Below are 26,009 nucleotides of genomic sequence, written 5' to 3'. Positions count from 1 at the left end.
AATGGAGACTCCTACAAACTCCAGAAGGCTGATCAAAAGCTCATTTAAGTCAATGGGAGGTTTTTTATTGACTTTAATTGACTTGGGATTAGACACGATAATAGAAACAAAAGGCAAAGGAGATTCACATGTACTCCGTAACCTAGTTAGAAGTGAGCCAATTCACGTCTCTCTCTCTCATGTCCTCTCCCTCAGTGAACAGAGAGGCAGAAAGAAAATGAACTTAACTAACCCATGCTGGGAGGAGAATGTGTCCTTTAAACAGAAAGAAAATGCATATTTGTTCCCTAAGTCTGCAAGACTGAGATGAAATATGAGCAAAAACAGATGAGAAACTGTGTCAGACAATGATGGAAGGAAGCAGACAAAAGTACAGGCCTGGTGTTAAGCAGCAAGGAGAAGAAGTCAAAAGGACTGGCTCTTGTCAGGGTAAAGCAAGCAATAGCTTCCTCCAACTCCAAAATGTCTGTTACTTTAGACCAGTTCGGGCCCATCTTTTTGGTAGGGATCACACAAAGCAGCTCTGTGTTTTCCCCAGATACAACTCCAATCCCTCTTCCCTGTCCCATCTGCTACTCTGCTTTCTGTTCCCCGCTTGATCTGCTGCTCTGCTTTCTCCTGCCTGCCCTGTGCTCCCTGCCCAATCTGGGTTCATGGCTTCTGCTTCCTTCCTTCTGTGCCGTGGCACCGCCCGTCCCCTCCCTGATCTGCCAGGTGCCACACACAGAGGCGACCTGTGCTGCCTGCAGCATAGGTTGGTCACGCCTGCCTTAGATAAAGAAAGGATGAGATGCTTGCCTTGAAAGCTTCTTGGCTACCCAGAGCTCAAAAGCAAATGTCTTCACGTTTAGGAGAAAGGCATTGAAGGGAGCACATCCCTCTCTGCCCCACTGGCAATATTAAATGTTGTTAGTTCAGGGAAAGGGGACATCTGATATGGATGCATGCTCAAATTCACTGCAGCAGCCCTACATTTCACAGCCCAATATCTATGCTGCTATTTGGGCTAGGTAAAAGCCGTAAATGCATGTTCTGAAACAGACACGTTCTGTAGCCCAGGCTTTTGATATAGGCAAACAAACTTTTGCACTGCTTTATATTTTTATTCAATAAACAGAACATCATATAAGTTACAGAAAAGGTTGCCAAGCTCACTATTAATGCATTTATATACAGAGCATATGCTTTTTTTTTTTTTTAATGAAACAAGTGCTTGATATTGAAAAAGAACAATAGTATTAAATTTGCAAAGTGTCACGCACAAAGATTAAAGACTGCTGTGTGTTCAGTTTAATTCTTTAACGAAAAATAACTTTTAACCAGAGAACGGTTAAAGAGTTTTTAAGGAATTGACTGTGTCAACAAACTGGGATTATTTTTAATGAAAGTCACCTCTTCCCCAGGAAGAGAGAAAAATGTACCGCCATGGTCCTAATGGCCATAAGAAAGTACATATAAATTACGTGCAGGAAAGCTGCCTCGAATGCTTCCCTACCCCAAGAAACACCTATCTAGGTGTTCCACGTGTATGATTACAGATATCCCCCAAGCAAGCACGATCTCAGCTTAAGAGGCAGGACTCACCTAATATACCCAAGTTATTCTTCTGCTGCTCTCACACGCATATTAAATCAAAAGCAACTTTTTCTGCATCATTTATTTCAGGGAAATACTGTAATGCACAAAACAAAGCTATTGTGCCTCCTGAGATGTATAACTAAGAGGGAGCAGCTCTACAACAGCAGCTTTTACTGTTTGCTTTGTACCTAACCATACACACCCAAGGACATCAAGGGGGTTTGTGATTGAGTTCATGAGGAAATTAATGGGAAAGGATTGTATCTGTTATGGTGACTGGATGCTACAGTGAAATGCCAGACAGACATCTTTTCCCATTAATTTTAGATATGGTATGGTGCTGCCTCTAGAAACTGCTCAGGAAACAGTTTCCTCTAACAACTGCTGGCTAGCTAGCCCTCCATGAAATGCAAGTCCTCCTCCACTATCTCTCAGGTTGCTGGATGGAGAATAGTGACTCTCCCTGCCCATTCACCTTGCAAGAGTCTTAATACAAAGGATGAGTCTCTACTAACCTCTTCATGCTCACAATCAGAGACAGAAGCTTGTGTGAGGGTACGTACATACATATGTACCTACACACAAGAGAGAAAGCCACTTCGGTATTTCTAAGTGGTCCCAGTTTCTCAAATATTAGCCCTGGAATATTCTTCAACACTGAAACAACACCTCAGGCATATGGTCATAATACCCTAAAAAAAAAGTCATGTTTCTTGCTACAGAATAATATCTGCCTGAAAAGATAGCTTTTGAAATTACAAAAAAGCTTCAACCTTTTCTATCCATCCCTATAATTTTTTTCTTTCAGAGACACAATCCGCCCATGCCTTGAGTGCCAAGCTTTCTGACACCCAGCAAGTTGTGACATTCAACACAAACCGAGCTGTCATGGCACGTGTGGTACAGATCGAAAATAAGCTCTGCTTTTTGAATGTGGCCTTTGAAAAAAAACAAACAAAGGTAGTCTAGTTCTAGGACTCCATTTTAAATAAAAGGTATATAACATTTCAGAACAAAGCCCAAAATTCAATCCTAAAATAATTTTGAGTACCCAGAGGCTGCCAGAAATAGCTGCCTTTGTAGGAACTACAAGCGTTACACGATTCTAAGGTAAAAGAAACAAATAAAAGATCAGCCACTGGCAGATCAATTCTAATGGAAGCCCTCAACAATTTTTACAATGACAATGAAAAATAGTTCTGGGATCCCCAGAGGTTGCTTTTTTTTCCCCTCCCAAACAAAAATAATAATCCTCAGAGAGGAACAAGTTTCGTTATTAGGGAAGGGATGGCAGAAGAAAAAAAGGAAAGAATCCCACATGTGTTCTCTGACACAGTGAAGTTATGAATGCCAGTCTGATTTTAATGAACTCTCTTTTCATCGTACCTCTCTGGTTAAAGTGACGGTGCCGGCCCCTCTATGTCTTCTCCTAAGGAATGGTAGTTAAGAACCGTTAACCACTGTGTAAGGGCAATGAGCATCACACGTTGGCGGAAATCTGAAAACATGCAAGACCTACTAAGAGGCTTGGGAAAAATAATGCTAATTCCATGGCTTGGACAACCCAATGGTTTTCTGGAGATCCAGACCTAGAAAGGTAGTATCTATACTCTACCCAGTCCTAGCAAGCTAAGAGCATGTTGGGCCTCCCAGGCTAGGTACAGATGGTCAACAAGCCCGAGGCTCAGTTGATTCAGTCTTTGTAGGTTAGTCTAAGCTGCACAGATTGAATTGAAACAGAAGTGAACACACATTTACATTTGATTCAGGAAATGCAGCCACATGCCTGCAGTGGCTCAGGCCAAAAGCTGGGGGTGGGGGAGGCACTAGAGTATTCCTCTCTGGCTCTGTGTTCACTTCCTCTTCCTGCTGCCCCCAAGGTCTCTGGATTTGCAGTCCAGAATTACAGCAGTAGAACTCTGCAAGGTTGCTCATCACTTCCTCTTCCTGCTTCTAGATGCCTTTGGGATTTGCAGTCCAGTTATAGCCAGCAGTAAATTTGAGCAGGGAAGGGGTGTTTAACCCCCCTCCCTGGCCCCGGACTCCAGCTAGGGTTTGCTGGGGAGGGGGGACCCCCCCTGCAGACTGGGATGCATCCCCAGTCAGGCTTGTCCCCCTGCCCCCCTTGTCAGCCAGCCCTCACTGCTCCAGCTAGGGAGCAGAAGGGTGGGGCCAGCCCTGCTCTCTGGAGCAGCCAGCACAGCCCAACCCAGGGCTGCAAAGCATGCTGGGGACTGTGATTTAACTTGAACCAGAAAGAGGTCTGGGACAGAAGTTTCATAAACCGGTTTGACCCAAATCAGTGAAGACTGATACTACATTCAACCAGGTTTATCTTAAAACAGTTTCAGCCATTATGAAACTGGTTTATGTACACTTAGCTTCTGTTCTGTTACAGATTTAAACCAATTTCTGATCACTTAAACCCATGTATATGTAACTTCTCTCCCTAGCCCAAGGTTTGGATCTAGTATAGAAGTCTGCTGGGGAAGTTTATCCAGGACAGTAACAGATATACTGAAAGAAATATAATTTTCTCTGCTACAAGGCCTTGCTTTGTGCATTTAATCTTGGTCAGCAAGGTAAGCTCCCCCTTCGTGGTGTGCTTGTCTTTTGAAGATAATTATTAACACTGTCCTGGGCAACTGGTTTAATAGCAGCATCTGTAGGAGGCCACAAGTCATGCGACTCTACTCTCTACTCTTCTCTAGAAAGAATTTAATAGCAGACACAGTGCATGTGTTGCGGGGGGTAGTGAGTATAGAAATCAATCAATAAACTTATTTACTCATAAAAGGGAAGGGGAAAAAAAATCTACCAACTGCCTTTCAATTACTATGCCATGCTCATGTGTCAGAAGGTGGAAACCAATAAAGGTATCATGACTCGTGAACTTTACTGAAAAGATTGCATCAATCATCCCTATAAACCCTTCTTTTCATCTATATCTTTGCAATGCTTTAGCATGATTTCTCATTTTATGGTTCATGCTCTTTTGTAGTAGTATACAAGTCAAGTCTTTTCAAGCAATCTGTATTAGAATGACTGCTAGTACCGGCCACATTGTCAAGGTTACAAAACAGTTTTCATTATATCACATATTTATAGCTTTCTGAAAACTGTCATTTGGGTGATACTTGCCTGTCTGGATATCTGACATGGACATATATAATGTAATGATTCAACCAAAGTCTTTTGCTCAAAAGTTTCTAGAAAGTGGGAAAAGTATTCTTTTTCCCTCCCCAGTTTGCTCTAATTCTAATCTGGTATCACCACCTTCTTCTGAATTCAGAGCAGAATCAGTAAGAGGAACTATGCAGCCCTCCTGAAAGACAAAATGTGGGTCTAATGGGTTGGGAGAGAAGATGAAAGGAAGAAGTACAATTGTTTATACCCAACCCCTTATAGAGCATCTACCTTTACTTCTCATAGTACAAAAACTCCAAGGAAGAATGGGGAATGGCAGGGATGTGGGGCCCAATCCTGACAGCTGTTCTGAATTAGCACAGGGATGGGCTCAAGCATATAGATGTTTTTGTATTGCCAATAAGTGAGAGATGAGATTCACACACAACACAATACAAAAACCAGCCTACCATGCATGCACACTGTTCACAAGGGTGCATAGGAAAGTCCAGTTTTTATTAGAGATCTCATGGAGCGCACTAGATTTTACAATTCCCACTTGCCGGTAACTAAGGTTCCTTAGTATTTTAATAAGTTTAATGAAGGAACAAAAAAAAGCTGTGCCGAGTTGCAGAATTTATTTGACCACACCTCAAATTAGACCACAAGGTCTTCTGGGTAGGGTTTGACCTCTGCGTGTTGCATAAAAAAAATCGAATGCATTGTAGGTTTTATACAAGTAATAAATGGCAAGAAAACTGGTAACTAGAACAAATTCATCCTCACATACCATGACAGGAGATAAAAATGCAACTTTATCCTAGCCCAGGGGTAGGCAACCCTTGGCATGCATGCCAGAGTGTGGCATTTTGCTTGGCATGTGCACTTTGGGTAAGGGCCAGGATTCCACTGCCACAACAAGGATCGGACCCCTTGCAACTCCCCTGGCATCCACCCCTGGGGTGCAAAAAACCCACCTGCAGTATCTTATAAAGTTGAGGTAGCAGGTGTTTGGGACACTCTGCCCAAAAGTGTTGCCAACCCCTGTCATAGCATAAATTTTGTTGCCCCAGTTATGGAGATGTATTGTTTCACCGTGTTGGTTCTGAACTAGGTAGGACTCTCCACTTGGAGTCAGTACCAACTTTGTGGCAGTGAAAAAACATTGGTCAGTCCCTGTGCCTGCTGCAAAAGTTAGAGCTCCTTCCTTTAAGTCACAGCAGGAATCCATATTTGTAGCTCTAGTGCAATTCCCTATCCTGGCCAATACAGCACCTATTTTATATGAGGCCATTTATTCAGAATTCAAATCACTGGATTGTTTAGGGTACCCTGGAGAAGCTGGGGAGAGATTTTTTTTTTAAAATCCCACATTTCCTTTGTATTATTATGTTTCCAGGAAGCGCCACCTAGACATCCTTTTTCAGGTAATATTTAGGCATGGCTTTTCCTCAGGAATGCAGCACGGGATTCAGCTCACTAACTGCAGCAAGCATGATTTCACAAGTGAAGAGGCAGACCCAAGACAAGACATCATTCTGGTGTCTTGCTCCAAGGAAACAGAGCAAGCATCTAGCTTTATACATCTCTTTCTATGAAAGCAGAGCTTGCCTCTGATAGGCAATGCAGGTTAAAATACCACTTGCCCCAACAACGGCCAGCATAACAATGGGATTCTTAACAAGCATTAGCTACATCTTTAACTACCTCCCTCCACTGCAAATAAACAAACCAACCCCAACGTTTACTTTAGTGTAGACCTGTGTTCAGTGGTAAGTGGACTCCCTTCATCCACCCTCTCACTCCATGCTAGAACAGCAAGGGTCAAATAGGGCGAGGTACTGAACAAATTCCACCCCCAACAAAAGGGGCTGCGCTCCAGATATTTGAGTCCACGATGTAGGTGACATACAAGACCACAGGGCTTGGGACAGACATTAGACATAAACCATTTTAAGTGATCAGAAACTGGTTTAAACCTATTACAGAACAAATATTTAGTGCACACAAACCAATTAAAAATGGCTCAAACTGGTTTGAGATAAGCCTGGTTGAGTGTATTACCAGACTTAACCAACTTGGGTCAAATCAGCTTATGCAATGTCTGTCCTAGACCCTTTCCTGGTTTAAATTAAACCAGAGTCTCCTGGCATGCTCTCTGGGCTGGGTGGGGCTCTCTGCTCCACAGCAGAGCTGGCCCCTCCCCTCTGCTCCCTGGCTAGAGCTCGGCAGAGACACCAGGTCTCTGCCTGGCTTCCTTCTCCTCCCTGCCACCCCCTCTACCCTCCCCCCTTCTCTCTCCATCCCCTCTGCATTACACAGGCAACTCTCAGCATCAGCTAGCTGACCACATGCTGGCTACGGTCCCAGCTGTGGCAGATGTGACAAAGCAGATTCAACATGTAGCCGGTAATGTCCCTGTTTTGTTTTCTTAATGGGCTGATGAACACCAAGTTAGGGGCGATAAACACTGTTACCAGTTCCCTGCTAAGCTAGTCAAAAGCAGGGGGAGAACCCCTCCCTAATCAGAGTGTCCTGCCAGGGCCTGGCTATGCCCCCCTCAGTTCAGCACGATAGAAGGGGAGGGAGGACTGCTCTAGCACCCCCTGGCTTCTAGCCTGAGTCACTATAGGCAGGTGTCTACATTTCTGGTGCAGTTGCAAACTGATTCAGCTGAGCCAAGTTAGACTAACCTGCAAAGATTGAATCAATTGAGGCTCAGGGTTTTTGAATGCCTGTCCCTAGCCCAGAAGTTCAGTCCCATTCAGTTCAGGTATATATGCATATGTAGTCACTGCAGGAGAATTAAAAGTGTATTTTTAGGCTCTTGCAGAGCCTCAGTGCATCCTGTGTATGTGGCAGCGCCAAAGCACTGGCTGCTGATGCAGCAGAGCCTACTTGCCTACTGGCACCTTACAGGGTCTCCAGTGGGTGGGGGTAAATATGGAGCTTGCTTTCTTTGCAGAACCATATATGCTATGATCAAGGAAACTCTTGGCACAGCTACTTGTCTTGCTGCTTCACTGATCTCTTTCCAAATGATGAATTTTCTCAATTCCAGGATGCAACTTCTTGTCATTAATGATACCAACAACACTATCAGATCTGTAGTCTTGCCAAGCCCCAGAGCTTGGCACATTCTGCTAATGTCTCTTTAGAAAAAAGGTTCCTTTCCCTCGCTCTCACACAGAGATCGCTACCTTTATGTGAGGAGATGCCAGCAGCCCCCACATTATTCAAGGTTTTGGAATACTGTTAGAAGGAAAAGCAAACTCATTAGCCTCCAATCACCATATTAATTTGTTGGCAAATGAACACATTCATGAAAATGACAGGTTATGGCAAAACTCGCACTGCTGTGCTGTCAACTGATAGAGCCACATGCTTCTTGACAGCACACCACGGCCATCATTGCTTCTGCAGAACGTAACATAAGGATTTGGTTTGGTAAGAAGATCTTTTACAGGGAAATATCACGTGTTGCTATGTTATATTAGCACTTCAGTCAGCTCTGCAGCATGTATAAAGTCTGTCTCTTAACAAAACTGATATGCAGGCATTTCCAAGGGTAATACAGTACTGCTAGAAACAAAGTGCAGGACTCCTTTGGGATTGTTTGCCAAGTTCCCATGATCAATCACTTCATTTTATATTGTGCCCTTAGCACTGCAAAAAGCTTTACTACAAAGAATTACAGTACAAAGATTCTTTGCAGAAGGGATGATGTGAACGTCTGCAATTTGTACAAGGTCACCACCCTTTACTACAGACTCCACAAAAATATGAAAAAGCAAGCTGAGGAAATCTGTTCTTCTCATGATGCATTTTAGATTTACATTTGGGACATTAAGATAATGGCAGCTATGATCAGAAATCCCTTTGCAAGTCAGTAAGAACACCAAGGGTGTGATTCCTGTGCTTGGGGACAGGGGAGGAAACAAACCTTATACTGTAAGAGGACAGCTGTATTTGAAAATGAAAGCTAACAAAATATAATATTAATAAAAAAAAAAAAAAGATAGTCTGTACCTATCACAATTACCATGCCACCGTGGGTTGCAGAGGTTACTGCTGAGGCCAAATGTTAAAACAGGATTTTAGAAAGGGTTAGACATTTTTATGAATAATGAGAACATTGGGTTGCGCATTCAAGACTGCATTCACTTTATTTAAATTAATATAAATGATACTGAAATCAACTCGTGGGGTTATTCTGTAATAGCTCATTATAGAAGGCAAGATCCTGGCCTAAGTAGACTACTGGTCTAATTGTGTACTCAAATGGAATCACATTCCTCATACTGTTCATTTTGACAGATCGGTGTTTAGTGCTATGGACAGAATCGTATCAGTGCTTTGGGGAAACGTGATCAATGGTGAATCTCTATACACATATTTTAGCATTCGGAAGCAAAAAAGAAATTACAGTGTGTATATGTGCCCTAACCAACAACTGGGAGGGCAGAAAAAAGCCTCTAGAGCAGGTGAGCTAGTCAGCATCCTGGCCCATGCCATGGCACGTGTGTTGTATTCTTTTAAACGCATTTATTTCTTTAATTATTCAAGACAAGTGCAGTCATTACAATAGTTTACCTCATGTTGCACAGGTCTCTCTTCAACATGCAATACTATGCACTTACTGTGCTTTATTAGTTGCATATGGACTAAGTATTCAGATTGTTTTCCATTTGTTATATTTAACAACTGTGCTGGTGGCTATTTTTCTTTGCTATTAAACTAAAGGCTATTGAATCCTATCCAGCCAACATTTTGCAGCACTTCAGAGAGCAGAATGGAAGGTTAATAGGTAAATAAATGGAACATCTGAAAAGTATGGTGACAAAAAAATTTAACAATGTATAAAGCTTTTACTGATAGTGAATCATTCTTGCCTAGAATAACATAATGCTTGATTCCACTGAGCCATGATAATTTCCAATGCACTCAGTTACAAAGAAATACTTTGGCAACATGGAAGGTGACAAAGACAAGTTTGTATTACAGGTACTGAACATCAAGGCTAATGGAAAGACCTGAAAATTCTAGCTCAAAATAATCCTCGTGAAAAAGCAATGAATAACTCAAGGGACTATAAATGAGACAAACTTATTTCCATCTTCACAATTCAAAAGTTGCTCCAGGTCAACAATGGCGGAAAGCATGATTTAATGTTTTGAGGCCAGCTAGGATAAAAACCTGACCCTAACTGAATCAACAGGAGTTTTTTTGTGTTTTGAGCGCATCACAACCCTTAATATATTTATCCTCACAACACTCCTGAGAGGTAGGGCTGGGTCATCCATTACCCTGGTTAGACAGATGAGGAAGTATGACACTGAAAGGCTATGCAACTCACTCAAGACCACTGCAACTTACTCAAAATCATACAGGAAGTCTGTTGCAGACTCAGGAAATGAACCCAGGTCTGTCACTCAAACAAGCAACCCATCCTCTGGGCCAATGTTGCTTTCTTGCCCCTTTCTCAGCATGGCTTATTTAGTTTACATAGCTGTTCCTTCAAAAGGTTTTTTTCTTCCTTTTAAACATAATCAGGACACACAGTACAAAAAACCCCCTGTGCTTTGACCATCTTTATTACAGAAAGGAAGTATGTGTCTCATTGGTTCATAATACATCACAGACACTTAAAGGAAGAAAAAATCCTCTCTTCCCTCCCCCAGGTAAACTGCAAAAACAAAAACTTGTGGTCAAGGTTTATATGAATATATATATATTTTTAAAAAGGAATACATGCCAAGACCTCTTTTCTTTCAGTCAGGCACTTGTACATCCCTACTTTGATAAACTGTCAAGACTCAAATGTGATAAACCAAAAGCAATTCAAGATATAGGATATTGCAATCATGGAGCTAATTTGAAATGAGTTTATCTGTAAGAACATAGAGACTGTCAAGGTTTATAAAGCAAGATCAGAGACATCTCCATTGCTTGAGAATTGATGCTATCACATAACATTAAATTGCAAACAAACCTTGAAAAAAATTGCAGTTGTTCGAGTTTATAGGCAGAGAATGCTTAAAATAGTTTCTTACAGTAACACAGTCAGATCCCCTCCAGATCTATCTTAATGATAATTAAAATACATTAAAAAAAAGTGTTTAATCATTTCCTTGACTCTTGCTGTGCATTCCTATTAAAAGATGGCTGTAAATAATGCAAACTGTAGCTTTACACAGTGGATTTTACGAAGTTCATTTTTAAGACTTATCAAGGCTTTTCAGGCAATTTAAAGTAACATCAAAACTAGCTTATGCAGGGCTGAAAACATCAAACACCAGATGTACATCAGAACCAAGATTTGACTGAGCTTGGAGGGTGGAGAGGACCGATCTTCGAGTGTGTCTCGCTACATTATGCCTTTTGACCTCAAAGAACATGGCTTATTCACATTAGGTCATGCACCCCTGCTGTGGGTATTCAATAATCCTAGGGTCTTGCTTTATAGTAAATTGTGCAAGGCCTGCAGATAGGGACTAACATTAAATGTCACTCCCCAAATGACTGACATTTAATGGGACATGATGCATGGCTGCCTCCCCCTCAACCACTGCACACTCCATATTGGAGTAACAATTCAGCAGGCAACAAAGCTAAGGGGCAAAGGAAAGACTCATAACAGAGATCATTGCAGGAAGGTTCAGTGATGGGTGTCAGAAAGGAGAGGGAACATGGGACTAGGAAGAGGGAGAAGGAAAAGGAGATTTCCTACAGTCCTTCTTGGCTTTCCCCACATATTTGTCTGTACAATATTTAGCCTTAAATTATGAATGGGGGTGGGGGTGGGAGAAAAGCCCTGCTTTCTAACAAGCAAATGCTACATCAGCAGTCTCCAAACTTTTTTTGATCGTGCACCCCTATCAGTAAAACATTTTTGAGCATGCACACCCAATACATGTGTATTTATATAAATATAAATAGAAGTTCTAATATTTTCTTCCCACGCCCCAATGGATTGTCTTGCGCACCCCACTTTGGAGACCACTGTGCTGCATCATACTCACTAATGGCTTTATACAATTATATGAAGTCTTCTGCATTAAGATGATAATTTATATTAGGATAACATGTACCAGGCCTAATAAGCATCAAAGACCCCCTCCCCTCTGCCCTAACAAGATGCCTTTTAGCATTAGCTAGCAGACCACATGCTGGCTACAGTCCGTGCTGTGGGAGATGGGACAAAGGCAGATAGGAGAGTGGCTTAGGGCTCTTTGGAGCTAATCAACAGGTAGCTGGTAAAGTAGCAGACTAATGTCAAAGACTAACCTGCAAAGATTGAATCAATTCAGGCTCAGGTCTTTTGAATGTCTGTCCCTAGCCCTAGGTGTTAAGGTGCATAAGTACTGAAACGCTTGTTTGCAGAGTTCTTCAGCTTGTTTTCTCTATAGCCTTCTGCATCTTTATGCTGAATGAAGTCAAATAAAAGATCAATACAGAGTTGCAAGCTGACACAATCTGAGGAAGTGTAATGAGTGACCCTTCCAGCAGACAGTCACAGGCTGCTGCCCTGGCAGGATGATTAGCCTGCCTTGAACACATCTGCTAGTGATGTGGCAGTCAGGGGCCCCAGTACTTTCCCTGCCCTCTGGCAGCTTTGCTTGGTTTCTGATCAGCTTGCTTTTGAAACCATCAGCTCCTGTGCCTTGCTCCTCGCCTCAGTTCTAGTCTCTAACTCTGGCTTCAGACCCTGGAATGATCTGTGGCTCCTAACTCTGCCTTTCCAACCCTGGCTTGACTCATGGCTTCCTTGACTGTAGCTTCTCCTATTACCCCAGCTCCCCCGTGCTCCTGACCACCTCCTTCAGCCTCTGGACTCCAACTTGACTACAAAATCATCATCCAGGCTGCGACCTTGACCTGAACCCTGGCCCTGGACTCAGAGCAGACCTAACCACATAGATTCCTATCATAACCAAAATGTGTGTACAACTTACAAATTCCTATTCTGCGAATTACCTTTAGACACCTGGACTGGCATAATGAGTTCTCACTTTCAACTCTTTATGCTATGGAGGCAGCACAGTGGTATTGGCACATCTGAATTGAAAGAACACGCTGATAGTTGATTAATGCCATCCAATAATAGGAGCCCGCTGAGTATCCATAAGGGGAAAAACATAACATAGGAACTCCCATTTGTTGGGTCAGGCCAGGTTCATCAAGCCCAGTATCCTCCTGTCCCTCTCAATGGTAGGGTGGATACCAAGGAGGGGAGGGTGAACAGGGTGCGACCCACATCTTCCACACCATGCTTTTCTTCCATACAACCTTCCAGACATTTAGGAAGTTCTGATTTCAAGGCTGTATCCTTATATATCTTTTTCCATTACTGATCCATGTTCATGATCCTACTGGTGGATCTTTTCTCCAAGAATTTGGCTAATCCCCTTATGAACTAGGCTAAGCCACCAGCCTCCACAACACCTTGCGGCAACCAGTTTTACAAGTTAATTACTTGCTGTGTGGGCAAAATAAAAACATCTGCTTGTTAGTTTCAAGTCTACTACCCCTAGTCATTTGACCCCTAGTTCTAGCATTTTAGAGACTGTAAATAATGAATCTCTAATGACCTTTTCTGTGCTATTTAATCTTTTGTAGATCTCTATTCTGTCCTCTTAAGCATATTTTTTCTACACTGAAAAGTCCTAACCTATGTAACCTCTCATCTAGAAGTCCCTCCATACCTCTGATCATCCTTGTTGTCTTCTCTCTACCTTTTCTAGTTCCTTGACATCCTTTTTGAAATCTGTGCCCAAACTGCACACTATATGGTCCAAACATGCATAGAATACAAAAGGAGCATGATGCCACCTTTTGCTTTGTTTACCATTTCTATCTTATTTGCATTTTTGACTACTGCTGAACACTGAGCTGATGTTTTTAGTGAACCATCCATACAGAAGGTGACTTTAATATTCAGAAAATTAGGACTAACACACAAACAAAAAAAAACCCCTGCAAAAAACATCACCGAAAACCTCATAGCCAAAAAGCAGACAAGAACTAGAGAACAGGAAGGCTTGGTGTACCTCAAAATGCCAGGATTTAGCCGCAGAACTATTCTTACAAGTACAATAAATACACTCACAAATGATATTCATGATGCTGCTACATATTAAGTGTGATTTATGGCAATAAAAACATTCACACACTGCTTGTATTTACATTAAAAAATCCTAATGAGAAGCAAGATTAATATCCATTAGGAAAATGTGGCTCAAGCACAATAACACTTTGACAAAATGCTTAGATTGCTAATAAATATGAAGACACAATTTTGGTACTGACTTGTTACTTTACAGTAAAGCTTTTTACATTGAAAAAACAGAAAATAAACAATTATTATTATAACAGACTTCAGCATGAATATTCTACTTGTCAAATGATAAAATATTGTGCCTTTTCTAAGCCTGCTGGACAGGGGTTCACTAATATATCAATGTACAGACCTAAAAAAAATATATAGATCAACTATTCAAACGAGCATTTACACTGCATCAGCAAAACCCTTCACTTCACTTCCATATTGCAAGTTTTCACCAGGACACTAATTACATTTCCTTTTTGTCCTGCAAATTATTTTACCCAGTGGTAGTGTATTCGTCTTGAAAATCGGGAGCTGGTGTGTAACAACCCAGAAAATGAATCTTCAAGATGCCTGTACAGAAAAGGCTGAGACAAATCCTACAAAGATAACATGCCTATAGGAAAGCCAGTTAACAAATACTGTTACATCCAAAAGGTTAACATTTTATTGAAAATGTGAGATTAGCTTTTTAATGAAAAGTAGTAACTCAAAAAGTTTCCCATTCTTGTTTTGATGAAAAGGGAAAAAAACCCTGGAAGAGAAACATTTATAGAACATGTTTTTAAGTCACTGAAAATCTAATTTCTAAACACCAGTGTCAAGCAAACTTCCAGGACCACTCATAAACAACATCTGCTCAACAGGGGAGCGCGCTAGAGCTAGCAGAAAATTGTATTCCTGCCACAGGAAATTTTGACTTCTCCTCATCCCTCTCTCCCCCACCCCCATTTTCTCCCCAGCTTCACTTTGGCAAAAACTTGGGGGGGGGGGGCGGGGAGAAGTGGTAAAAGAAAGATGGAAATAAAAATCAGATTAGTTCAGTGTTTTGTTTTTTTTTTTAAAGGTAAAGAAGAGACAACTTTCATTCCTCCCTCCTGCCCCACCCCCCAATTAAAAACTTTAAAAACCTTACCCTTTTTCAGCTAGGTTTGGAAGAAAAAGATGGAATTAGTTTTCTCTCCTTGAGCTCTCATTTCTAATACATGGGGAGGAAAAGGGGGGTTGGGGGGCGGTTTGCATTATGGAGACACAAGATAACTCAATAGAAATGTGCCAACACAGAGCCCAAACCTATCCTGGGGTTGCTACTAGGAGTGCTTTCTAGGGTAAATCCTCCAAGCACATCATACAGAAGGGCAATAGCATCAGATTGCAAGTTCTCAGGGAGATGCATGGATTTCACAATCCAGCAATTTTACCATGCAATTCCTAACGGTGTAAGGGTTTCCCCCAACTGAAAGATGCGAGCAGCAGAGCAAACTTGTGTCCCCTAAACCCCAGTCATGGGGACACAGACCCTTCCACTTACCTGTTTCCAGCACCCCTCACCCCAAAACAGCTGTTCTGCAATCTTGGAGCATCCTTTACCCCCAGCATTGACTGGAGTACCAGCTGATGTAACTCAACTCCTCAGTAGCCATCATTCAGATCACATGCTCTATGGATGAATCCTGCACTTTCTTTATACTCCAGTAAGCATTTTTTTTTGGGGGGGGGGGGAAGAGAGAGGGAGGGGAAGAGGACAGGCTTAATTCCATAGGAAAATCACAGCCAAATGTCATTTTTTGTGGTGGTTGCGGAGATCGCTGGTTTTTGCAGCGTCCACAAAAATCACAACACTGCAATTTAAATGCAGATTAAAATTTTCTCTTATTGCAGATTCAAGTCCTTCTGGGACCTTTATTGAATGAAGTCACAATAAATCAGACCACTAACCTCCCTTCCTTGGGATGAGCACTGCTACAACAATTAAAAGCATGGTAATAGCTGGCTGAAGAACATGGGCAGGTATCAAATGGGCATTCTCAGCCAAGTCAGCTTTTTGACATGCCCTGGCTTCATTGGGATTTAATCCTGGGTGACAGAATCCCCTTCTGATATTATTGAAGACTAAAAACTAGAACAAACACCCAACACATTAAATGCAAAGCAAAGTTTGGGGCTGCTGCTGCCACTACCAATGACCTTACTGAGTCACTAGTAAAACAGCAAAGGAAAAGGTAAGGACAAGAAGAGAGGAGTTCCTGACATTGCGACTGAGCTGTGGTACTGCCAGCCACACTGAGAAGAAACATCCTAGGAGTTGTGAATTAGCATAGAGTTTTCTCCTTTAGGAACAAGCCCATTCTGAAATAAACCAAGACTTGTAACAAAAGATAAAGCAACCAGTCTGGGTAACAGACTCACCGTAAACATTTCCCCAGCTAAAATTTAATCTGCACCCTATTTTATTTTTTCTTTTAAATTAGCATATCCACAATGCAAGCCTCTGCAGTCCTATCACATGACCTCTATTAGCTTTGAAAGTACAGGCCTATGCAACAAACAAAAAAAAGGAGAGAAATTATTTTAGTACACTATTATTATTTTAAGCTTTTCAGCGTAGGTTTAGTTTCTAAATGATCTGTCTCAGCTCATTAAAAAACAAACAAACAACAGAACCAACAACTACAAAACAGTGTACAGAGATTTGAGGTAGCTCAGATTTGGAAGTTAGAAAACATGTATTGTTACCTCCAAGGCAGCCAACAAACGAAAGCAGGAACAACTGTATCCACAGGAAAACCATCTTCAGATGTCAGAAGTTTATAACTCCCGTTCTGCCTCAGATGAAATAGCAGATTGAGTCTTCTGCACAAAACCTTTAATCTGTTAAAAACAACATATTCACAGTATAACCATAAAATTCAAAACCAAAGGCCAGTATCCCAACAAAAACATGTTTTAATAATAGTAGATTGACAGTTGCTTAGATCCTTAGGAAATGTTCTCTTTTTCTCTGGCTCGTGAGTCGACTGATCCCTGAATAGAACAGTACGAACCTCTAATTAGAAGTGCAATAGAATGTAGAATTGACTCCGAAGAAAGAAAATCACACCGGCGGGCATATATTTCTTTTTCCTCTTGTTCAAATAAACGGGAATACTGCTAGCTGCGTTGTGGCCTCTATCCAGCAACGTCCCAAAAACATAAGCTCAAGTTTCAGCACCAATTGTGACAGTGACACACTGATTCATGGGACTACTTGTGCATCAAGTTAAGCATGTACTTTAGCTCTACTGGGACTAAATATACACAGAGATCAACAGGATTAAAAAAAAAAAACCCCAGCAGAACCACTCAGTCCCAGTGGCAGGCTACTGGGGGTTTTGCTAAATTAATAGATAACCCAAAATCTTCCTCTCAAATATTTCCACCCCTTTCCTTTTTTTCAGTTGCCCCACTCCTTGCTTCAAATTCATACTTAGATAAGAAGCAGGAGAGGTGAAAGGAGCTTGTGTTCAAGGTGCACTTACAAGCACAGCTCTTGTCCCATATTTACTGCCTGGGGTACATTTAACATATGGAATGGAATTAGTACCGTCGAGGGCTTTCTTTCAGGTTATAAATGAATTCTGCATGGAACGTGCACTGCAGAAATCGGGGCGGAACTCACCATTTAATAACTGAGCAAGTTACTTCAGGCACAGGATACCTGGAAAAGCAGCATGAGATGCACAGTTTAGCTAGCTATGGGATAAAAGGCTTGCTTGTTAATGTCTACATGTATATTATCTGCTTTGGAAACCTGCAATTAACAAGCCTCCAAAGCTGAAGCCTAGGGACAGAAGTTACAAATAAACTGGTGTAAGTGCTCTGAAACCAGTTCACTTCTGTAATACAAACAGGGGGGGTTCAGTGCATAAACTGCTTTCAAAATGACCAAAACTAATTTAAGATAAACCTGGACGGATGTAGTATCAGACTGAACTAATTCAGTTTAAATCAGTTTACTGAATTTCTGTCCCAGATCCCCTCCAGATTCAAGTCAACTCATACTGCCCCATCATCCCAGGATGCTTTGCACCTCCCCCGCAACACTCCCTCCCCCCCACAGGGTGGGTGAGCTAGCCTTGGCCCAAGCGGTCTGATCCAGCCGAACAGGGAGGCGTACTCTAGCACCACCTCATCTTCTGGCCTGGGCCATCGCAGGTAGGTGGCTGCATTTCTGGAATAAAGGTGAATGTCTGTTCACTCGTTTATTAACTCAATCCACACAGCTTAGACTAAACTGTGAAGACTGAACTGATTCAGCCTTGGACTTTCTGACTGTCTGTACTCAGCCAAAATGTCAAGCTTCCTGCAGCCCAACACATATTTTAAAGATCCATAGTCTATAGCAGGGGTTCTCAATTGGGACCCCACAAAACCCCCTCAAGGTGCCATTGCCCCCCTTGCAACAGCCAGATAAAATGGCCCCACGCACAGCACTGCAGCATGCATCCTTTCCAAAAACCCTAAAGCAAGCCGGTGAGCTCGTTAGGGCTGAAGTTAATCCCTCCCACCTTTCATACATCTCCCGGAAACAGAAGCTTGCAGTGAAGTTCAATATGGTTGCCAAATTAAAACAAACTCAAAGTTTGTCTGCTTCCTCAATCTGGAGTCAGCCTTAGGTATATACTTTATGGTAAGTCTTTAATGACACTACTTTTCCGCAGGACCCTGGCCTCACGCACTGCATTAGATGAACGGAATTCACTCAGTGGCGCTGGGGGGGAGGTGCTGGTTATCTAAAAATTCTGGTCATCTGAGAGTTACACTCAAGAAAACAGTGCCTACTTGTAGTGCAAATTTTCAAAGTAGTAGTGTTCCATACATTACAGTAAAACGTACTGTATAAAGAACAAAATAGTATACAGATAAAGATTCCATCACAGCCACCCCAAATGCCGGGACAGCCTGGTTGTAGCAGGGGGAGGGGCGCGTGCACTCGGATAACTTGCGCAGGTATCCTCAGAGCAGTGCAGCAGGCAGCAAAGTGGAGCAGTGCCGTGTGCATCCCACCACTGAAATTCTAGTTAAGTATTCTGGTTAGTTAAATGCCAGATAACAGAGATTTTACTGTATTATGTTTATCCTCATTGTTCAATGTGTTACCATGTCATATTTGCTGCACTGTTTAAACTGATCTGAATATAACATATTAAAGTTTCCTTATGGATAAACTCAAAGCTGAAAACTGAAGTATGAATATTTTACAAACACTTATTTCATCTTCATAACACGCTTGCAAGATGAGGGAGCGGTGCTAGCTGCATTTTATACAGCTACAGACTTGCATCCACAATCCAAGCAAAGCAACTAAGAGGAGGATTAACTTGAAGAATATAAAAATGTTAATATTTCTAGTAACAAACAGCTTAGAAGAGAGCCAAGGTAATGAAATGAGGGCTGACATTTCATATGAATATTAAAATATCGTTTAAAAGATCACAGGTCAAACATATGGATCAATGAGCTAATTAATCTGTGTGGGGGAGGGGAGGAAAGTGATAGCATGAGTTGAGAACTATTAGAGACCATCAAATTAAACTGGAAAACATGACGACTTACTCCTTAAGCAACTGTGTGGGTGCATCTACACGTGTGCTTGAATGTGCCTATTTTAATGCACGTTAAAGCATCACTAAAAAGTGTGCTATTTAGATAGAGCTGTTGGTTGTAGTTGTACTGATTTAAGGACATAGGCAGATAAGGTTATTTGGGCAGATGTGATATCTTAGACTAAATAAATAGTTGGATAAATTGTTCTTTGCAAAGAACAATTTATCCAACTATTTAGTGGGTCTAATAAAAGATATAAAATCTACCCAAAGAATCATGCCCCGCTATTTAGTTAATTCACATTAAAATAAGCTAATATGCATTAAGTGTCACTTAAAAACCATGGGGCACTTACACACATGGAGAGCCAGCTCTCCCACATTGGAAATCCAGTTGCATCAGAGCAGACTGGATTAATTGAGTCTGCAGGAGCGGGTAAATCGATGCACTCTGGCAACCTCGCACATCATGTGCATCAGTGGCGCAGTGCATCTCTGCATGGAGAAAATGGTGGTGGTGCACTTTGAACTAAAACACGTTTGATTTGCTGTAGTTCAAAGTGTCCAGCCACCATTGCTTAGCATAGGGACGCACTGTGCTGCTGATGCATGTGACATGCAGGTGCTTTAATTAGCGTAGCCCCTTAATTAAAAGCGCCTGGCGCTGCATCAGGACCATGTGTAAAAATGCCCAGGCTTTTTAGTCAATGCGCATTTAGACAGGCTAACGTGTATTTTTTTAGTACCTCAAAATGGAGATACTAGATTTAATGCACATTAACTAAAGCACATTAATGCACGTGTAGATGTGTGTTAACAGAGGAGCATTACACTGGACATCCTGTTCAGACAGAAGTAAACATCCTTAGAGTGTCTATAATTAGAGACGACAATTTTCTTAGCCAAGAGACATTACATCTAGTGCAAGGTAGCTATTCTGAACCTCATTACGATGAATAAAGATGAATTAAATAGCTGGACTGAAAGTTGGTGGTTGCCTAGGGACTAGCAATTGTGACCTAATTACATCAATATGGGCAAACAAAAGGACAGTGCCCAGGCAGTAACGTACACACTTGGTGCTTCAAAAAGCCTAATTTTACTTTACTTTAGCAAATTATCAGCAAAATGGACTGTGAGGAAAAAATTCAGAAAGAAAAATGCAAATTAAGACTATGAATTCTTTAAAGAATTGTTTATTAGATGGCCATGAATCCACAAGAGCTCATCCAAATTCAGTAGCAAAGCAAGACAGCTAATAGGAATGTGTACGTATGTACATATGTCCATATTATAGTTATTATATGCTACGCTGTATAAAAATAAGAAAAAAAGGAAGGGAGAGATAGCAAATGATATAAGTTAGAAGATACAAAAAGTGTAGGTGATTGATAAAAGGTAGAGAAAAGGGCTGGCCGAAATCAAAACAACAAGTTTTTAATATACTGGGAGGAAAAAAAAAGATACTTATAACAATTGGACCTGTTCCTAGATAGAGGTAGTAAAACAGTCAGTAATGACTCCGAGAAGGCAGAAGAATTTGATAAACATTTCTGTTTTAGGGAACGTACATGAAAATGGTTCCATTTCAGATCCAGAGTCTTAGTCATGGGTACAGGCTGAATGTCAGATGACAACCTTGATCAGGAGCCATCGTCTGGTTCAGACATTAGGTCACACCAAGAAAGGTCTGACGTGGACCAATGTCAATCAAACACAAGGCAGACAACCAGGTCACAGGCATGGAAGGATGTCATTTACCAATGTGTAAAGGTGGAGTCATGAAAGTACTTTCCAGACCACTACTAACCAAGCAGTAGGGGTGTGTGAAGTGGGCCCTATTTGATTCGGATTTGGCCCAAATCAGGGACAGTGATTCAATTCTTTGATTCACATCACTGTCCCTAATTCGATTCAGCCGAATCTGAATCTGAAGATTCGATGCCAATTCAGAGAATCGGCAATTCGGTCATATACACAGCTTTAAAAGTTTTTTCTACATACATTGAGGTAGTAGGCACAGCTTATGATGGCTGCGATACTGGAGCACGTGGAGCATCCCACAGAAGTGTTCGTGCTCGGTGGTGAACCCAGAACTGGACTGCAAGTACTTCTGATCCACTTCTGGGTCTGCCGGGGAGCATGCTGGGGGCCCCCCGAGCCTCCCTGGCTCAGCGATCAGCCACCGGGGGACCCCAGGTGCTCTCACCCAGACCCAGGAGGCACCAGTTGCTGAGCCGGGGAATATGAGAGGATCCCTCTGCATGCTCCCTGGTGGACCCGGAAGCAGACTGGAAGTGCTTCTGGTCCACTTCTGGGTCTGCTGCCAAACGCGCTGCGGAGCCCACCATACTTCTGTGGGACACTCCATACACCCCAGAACCATAGTATTCACAAGTCCCTGCTACCTAGAGGTATACAGAAAAAACATTTAAAGCTGTCTCTATGTCCGAATCTTTCCGAACCAATTCAGAGGGTTCTGATTCAATTCAGAGAGATTAAAGGGTCCTCCAATCTCATTTGGATTCAGAGGTTTGGAATTGAATTGAGCCAAATCTGCACTGAATCAAATCAGGGACCGAAGCTTTGCACAGCCCTGTCAAGTAGGACATTAAGATAGCTTTTTCATGATAAATGAGAGTAACCCGGTAGCTCAGAGATCTCTAGATTGGTGATGACTTTTGGAATTAGCCCAGTATTCTAAAATTGTACTGGAAGAGTTGTGCTAGCAGTAAAAAAAAAAGGCCAAACAGGATGAATCAGGTAGCCATAGGCCAGTTAGCAGCTTTTCATTATTAGCTCAGCAGTGTTATCAGGCCATGAGGTTCATTTAATAAAGAATTAAAAGGATTAAAAACCAAAATTATTAACAGTCAACATGATTTTATGGAAAATAGGTCAATGTCAAACAAATTGGATTCGTCTTTGAGATTAAAATTTTGGCTGATAAAAAGGGGGCTTCGTGGATGTCAGATTTCTGTATTAAATTAACATCACACAGCATTCTCATTAAAATTAAATCAGCACTACACAATGTCAAGAGAGCACACAGTAAATGGATTAAGAACTGACTAACTCAAAAGGTAGTTGTCAATAGCAGTCTGCAAGGATGGGTATTTGCATCAATATTAGTCAACATTTTCAGTATCCTGAGAGCAGTACACCTGATAAAATCTGTAGACAACATGAAAAGATAGTCAGAATAGTAAAGTATTTTGAGGGTGGGGCAGTCGCACAGAACAAATCTGGACTGCTTAGTCAGCAGGAACCAAAAAGCTGTTTGATACCAAAAAAAGAAAGAAAAGAAAAGAAAAAGTTTAGATTTATAAAAGTCTGGATGTCTAAAACACTAACACTAGGGTGGATAGTATATGTCTATGGCAACTTTTGGCCTTACGGGCCAGTTAAGTAATGTGGGGCTGGTCTGCAGGCCAGATCAGATGCTGTGTGCCCAATCTAGTGCACAGAACTATCCTACAGGTGTGGAAATCTGACAGCAGAAAAACAGTCATTACCTGCCACTATTCTCCTACCAAATTTTTGGGCCCATGGGGAGCCCTGCAGGCCAAATGACATGGCTCTGTGCGCTGGGGATTGAGCACTCCTGTTCTAGCCCAACACAAGTTACTGTGGTCAATGACAGGTAGTACAGCAGAACTTAGGGGCCTGTGATTCACAAGTTAAGACTGGATGATCTATTTTGTTGGCATGCATAAGGTCAATGAAAGTGCAGAATATGAATGCCAGGGAACTAAGATCAAAAGGAAATCTAATGCCGTCAAATCAAACAAAAAACAAAGTGGGTAAGACACCAGATGCATTGAAGCAGAGAGCTTGCCTAATACTGCTAAAATAACCTAAATGAATGATATCTATGATTGGCACAGTAACTGCTGCTCTAAAATGGGTGCATGTTTTGTCAGCAAAACAAATGCCTGTAAGACGTAAACCACTACTGTATAAAAGGCTGAGGCAAGGCCATGCATCTTTGGAGTCGAGTTCCCCATTTCTCTCTTCCTAGACTCACCACAAAACTGATCACTTGTGGTAGCCTAATAAAACAACTTTTACTTCCAGCTTAATCTGGTTATTTCATCAAAGACAAAAGAGAGGACCCAAAGTGGTGGTCCCATATGTTGGTTCTATCTAGCTTTAATCTCTCCAAACCACTGAACAAAAAGAGCTGCTGCCTGTCTTCTCGCCAACCTTTACACCAAAAGATAAACACACACTGCGTGCATCTACACATGCATCTTAAAAGCAAAGCAATACACTCCAGCACAGTTTATCGTTCCTAGGCACTGCATTTAAATGTATGCCTTGGATCCCAGCATGCGGAGCCAGGTTGAAGCAGCCCTGGCTGCTGATGGCTATAAAATGATATTTAGAGGTTTGCTTTTAGGAATTGGCTTGTAGGTAAAGTAGCTATGCATTACAATAATGGTCCGGGGGATTGGCAAGGGTTAATTGGTTTTACAAACCTGTTTGTGACAAACATTCCTTCAAGGCCCCTGTGTCTGGAGCCGGCATAGACAGGCTGGGAAATCGAAGACGTGTACCACACTGTTCCATAATATGAGATAAAGAACTCTGCTGCACTGGCCAGGTCACAGTGACTAGTTGCAGGACACTTAGGGATTTCTAGTTTTGGTGGATGGACCAAATTAAGACACTGGTAAAAAGACCAAATTAAGATGTGTGCATGTGATGGGTTTGTTGCAACAAAGGAATATGCTGACAGGAGAGAATGTGGATGGTAGGAGGACCACAGGAAGACCAATCAACAGTACCCAGGAATGAAGAGTCAGCAGAGGGGAGAAACACAACAAAAGGAGGGATTTCAGAGCAGCAAAGAGTCCCCAAGCGGAGAACCTGAGGCCACCATAGACAGAGGACACACCACCAACCTATCTCACCCACCCCACCAGTGGGGCGGGCCTCAGTCCTCAACCTCCAGGCTGCTGACATCTGACATTCAAGAAAGAATCACAGGGTGAAACTCAAGTACTGATATAGAATGGGGGGGGGGGCAGTATTATTGTTTGCCTTGCCTGTATTATTCTTATCTGCTATCACTCTGTATAAATAAAATTTGCCTATTATCAAATGGAGGTCATGGTTGGTCCAAGAGTTTGGGTCCACCTGGAACAAGCTATATGTATCATAAATCCAGTGCCAACACCTGGCAGGGAACCCGGAGGGGTCAGCTTGCCAGCCCAGGGCTGCTTTGACATGGCCCAATGTTCTGTGGAAGGGCCGGCTGGGGCATTAGGGTTCTCCAGTGTGGGGCTAGCCAGCAGGCAACGTCTACACTGAAGCACCCTCATGCCCCAGCCAGCTGGGGCAGCACGTACATGTGCACTGCTGCGCACAAACAAACTCCACAGCAGGACAGTACTTGTAGGTGCTGAGATGTTTACTATGGAGCTAATTGGTTTGCTCCACAGTAAACATCTCATGTACATGAACCTGCTGTTCTTGCATGTTGGTCTGGAAAAAATGCACTAATCTTGGCTGAATTTTTCCAGCAAACCACCAGCAGGAAGCTGTCCAATGAAATTTCAAAAGCTGGTGATGAAATGTCTTGTCTTGCATTGCTCTTCTAACATAGACCAATCAAAGAAATTGTATTTCAAGATCATTATTCAGCTCCTTCTATACAAGGGGCAGCTTTTACACCATGTGTTCAGATCTGAAACATCAACACAGATGAAATTATGCTTCAGGAGGTGACTGCTAAAGAGAGTTAAAGTGGAAACCTCTCCTGTAGGCTGGTTAGTCTGTAACCAGCTTCTGTAGGGTTTCTAGTACTCTTCTCTCTGAAGTATCTGGAGCTGATTGCTGATGGAGAGAGGAAACTAGACTTGATGGAGCACTAGTCTTGTCACGTCTGACTATTCCTCTATTCTTATTAAAACTTTACCTTTATAGATAATGTAATGCTTCAGGGTTTAAGTGCGCCACAAAAGCTTGCGTTTGCCCTCTGCACATTCATAATATCTTTCCAAAAGTGAAACTCAAATGACCAATAAATGTGGAAACAGCATGGGCTGCATTAGTTATCTCATGTGCTATGCTTTCTCCTGTGGAGAAGTATTTTATTGTGGAAATCAATGGAGCTACTTGTACAATAAAGTGCTACACAGCATGAGTAAAGGAAGCAGAATATGTCCCTTCATTCATCTGGGCCATACAGTAATCTGGTGGGAGTATTTTCAAAGTGCAAATATATGCTTCCCACCAGTTCCTAAGTAGTTAAACAGTCCCATGGTTGGCCCACCACTAAGTTGTCCCCTCGAATCTAGCTAAGCTGTTTCAAAAAGGTACCACACATCCTCACACTGCCAAGTTTGGGAAACCCACAATCCAGTCCTTTTGGCAGCAGAAAACTTTTCTATAGATTATTTTAAATACTTGTGGTTGGTTTACAGAGAAATAAAGAAAAAACAAAATCAAGAGATTTCAGCAAGAGCAAAACCAGTAGCTAAGAGAGAGGACTGACAGGTCCTGCTTGGCAGTGAGGGTTAAAAGGCTTTGACAGGACCAAATGTTTTGTACCCACTCTCATTTACAGTGCATCTATTACAATATTCATACTAAAATGTCTTGAGCTA

General features: G+C 41.9%; 1 protein-coding gene across 2 annotated transcripts in view; it reads right to left on the bottom strand.

Annotated features, from left to right (window-relative positions):
• CNTN3 (contactin 3) overlaps positions 1 to 26,009 on the bottom strand; it is a 227,926-nt gene that overhangs the window by 144,579 nt on the left and 57,338 nt on the right. For both annotated transcript variants that reach the window (XM_090022820.1, XM_090022819.1), the window contains exon 2: positions 16,547 to 16,681. In XM_090022820.1, coding sequence (XP_089878946.1) covers positions 16,547 to 16,601 — 55 coding nt within the window. In that variant the 5' untranslated portion in view covers positions 16,602 to 16,681. The remainder of the gene's footprint in view (positions 1 to 16,546; positions 16,682 to 26,009) is intronic.

Source organism: Crocodylus siamensis, chromosome 11 (genome assembly GCF_052110815.1).
Source record: "Crocodylus siamensis isolate JL-2025a chromosome 11, ASM5211081v1, whole genome shotgun sequence".
Taxonomy (NCBI): Eukaryota; Metazoa; Chordata; order Crocodylia; family Crocodylidae; genus Crocodylus; species Crocodylus siamensis.
The sequence above is the reverse complement of the archived record's forward strand: the minus strand, read 5'-3'. Positions and strand labels throughout refer to the sequence as shown.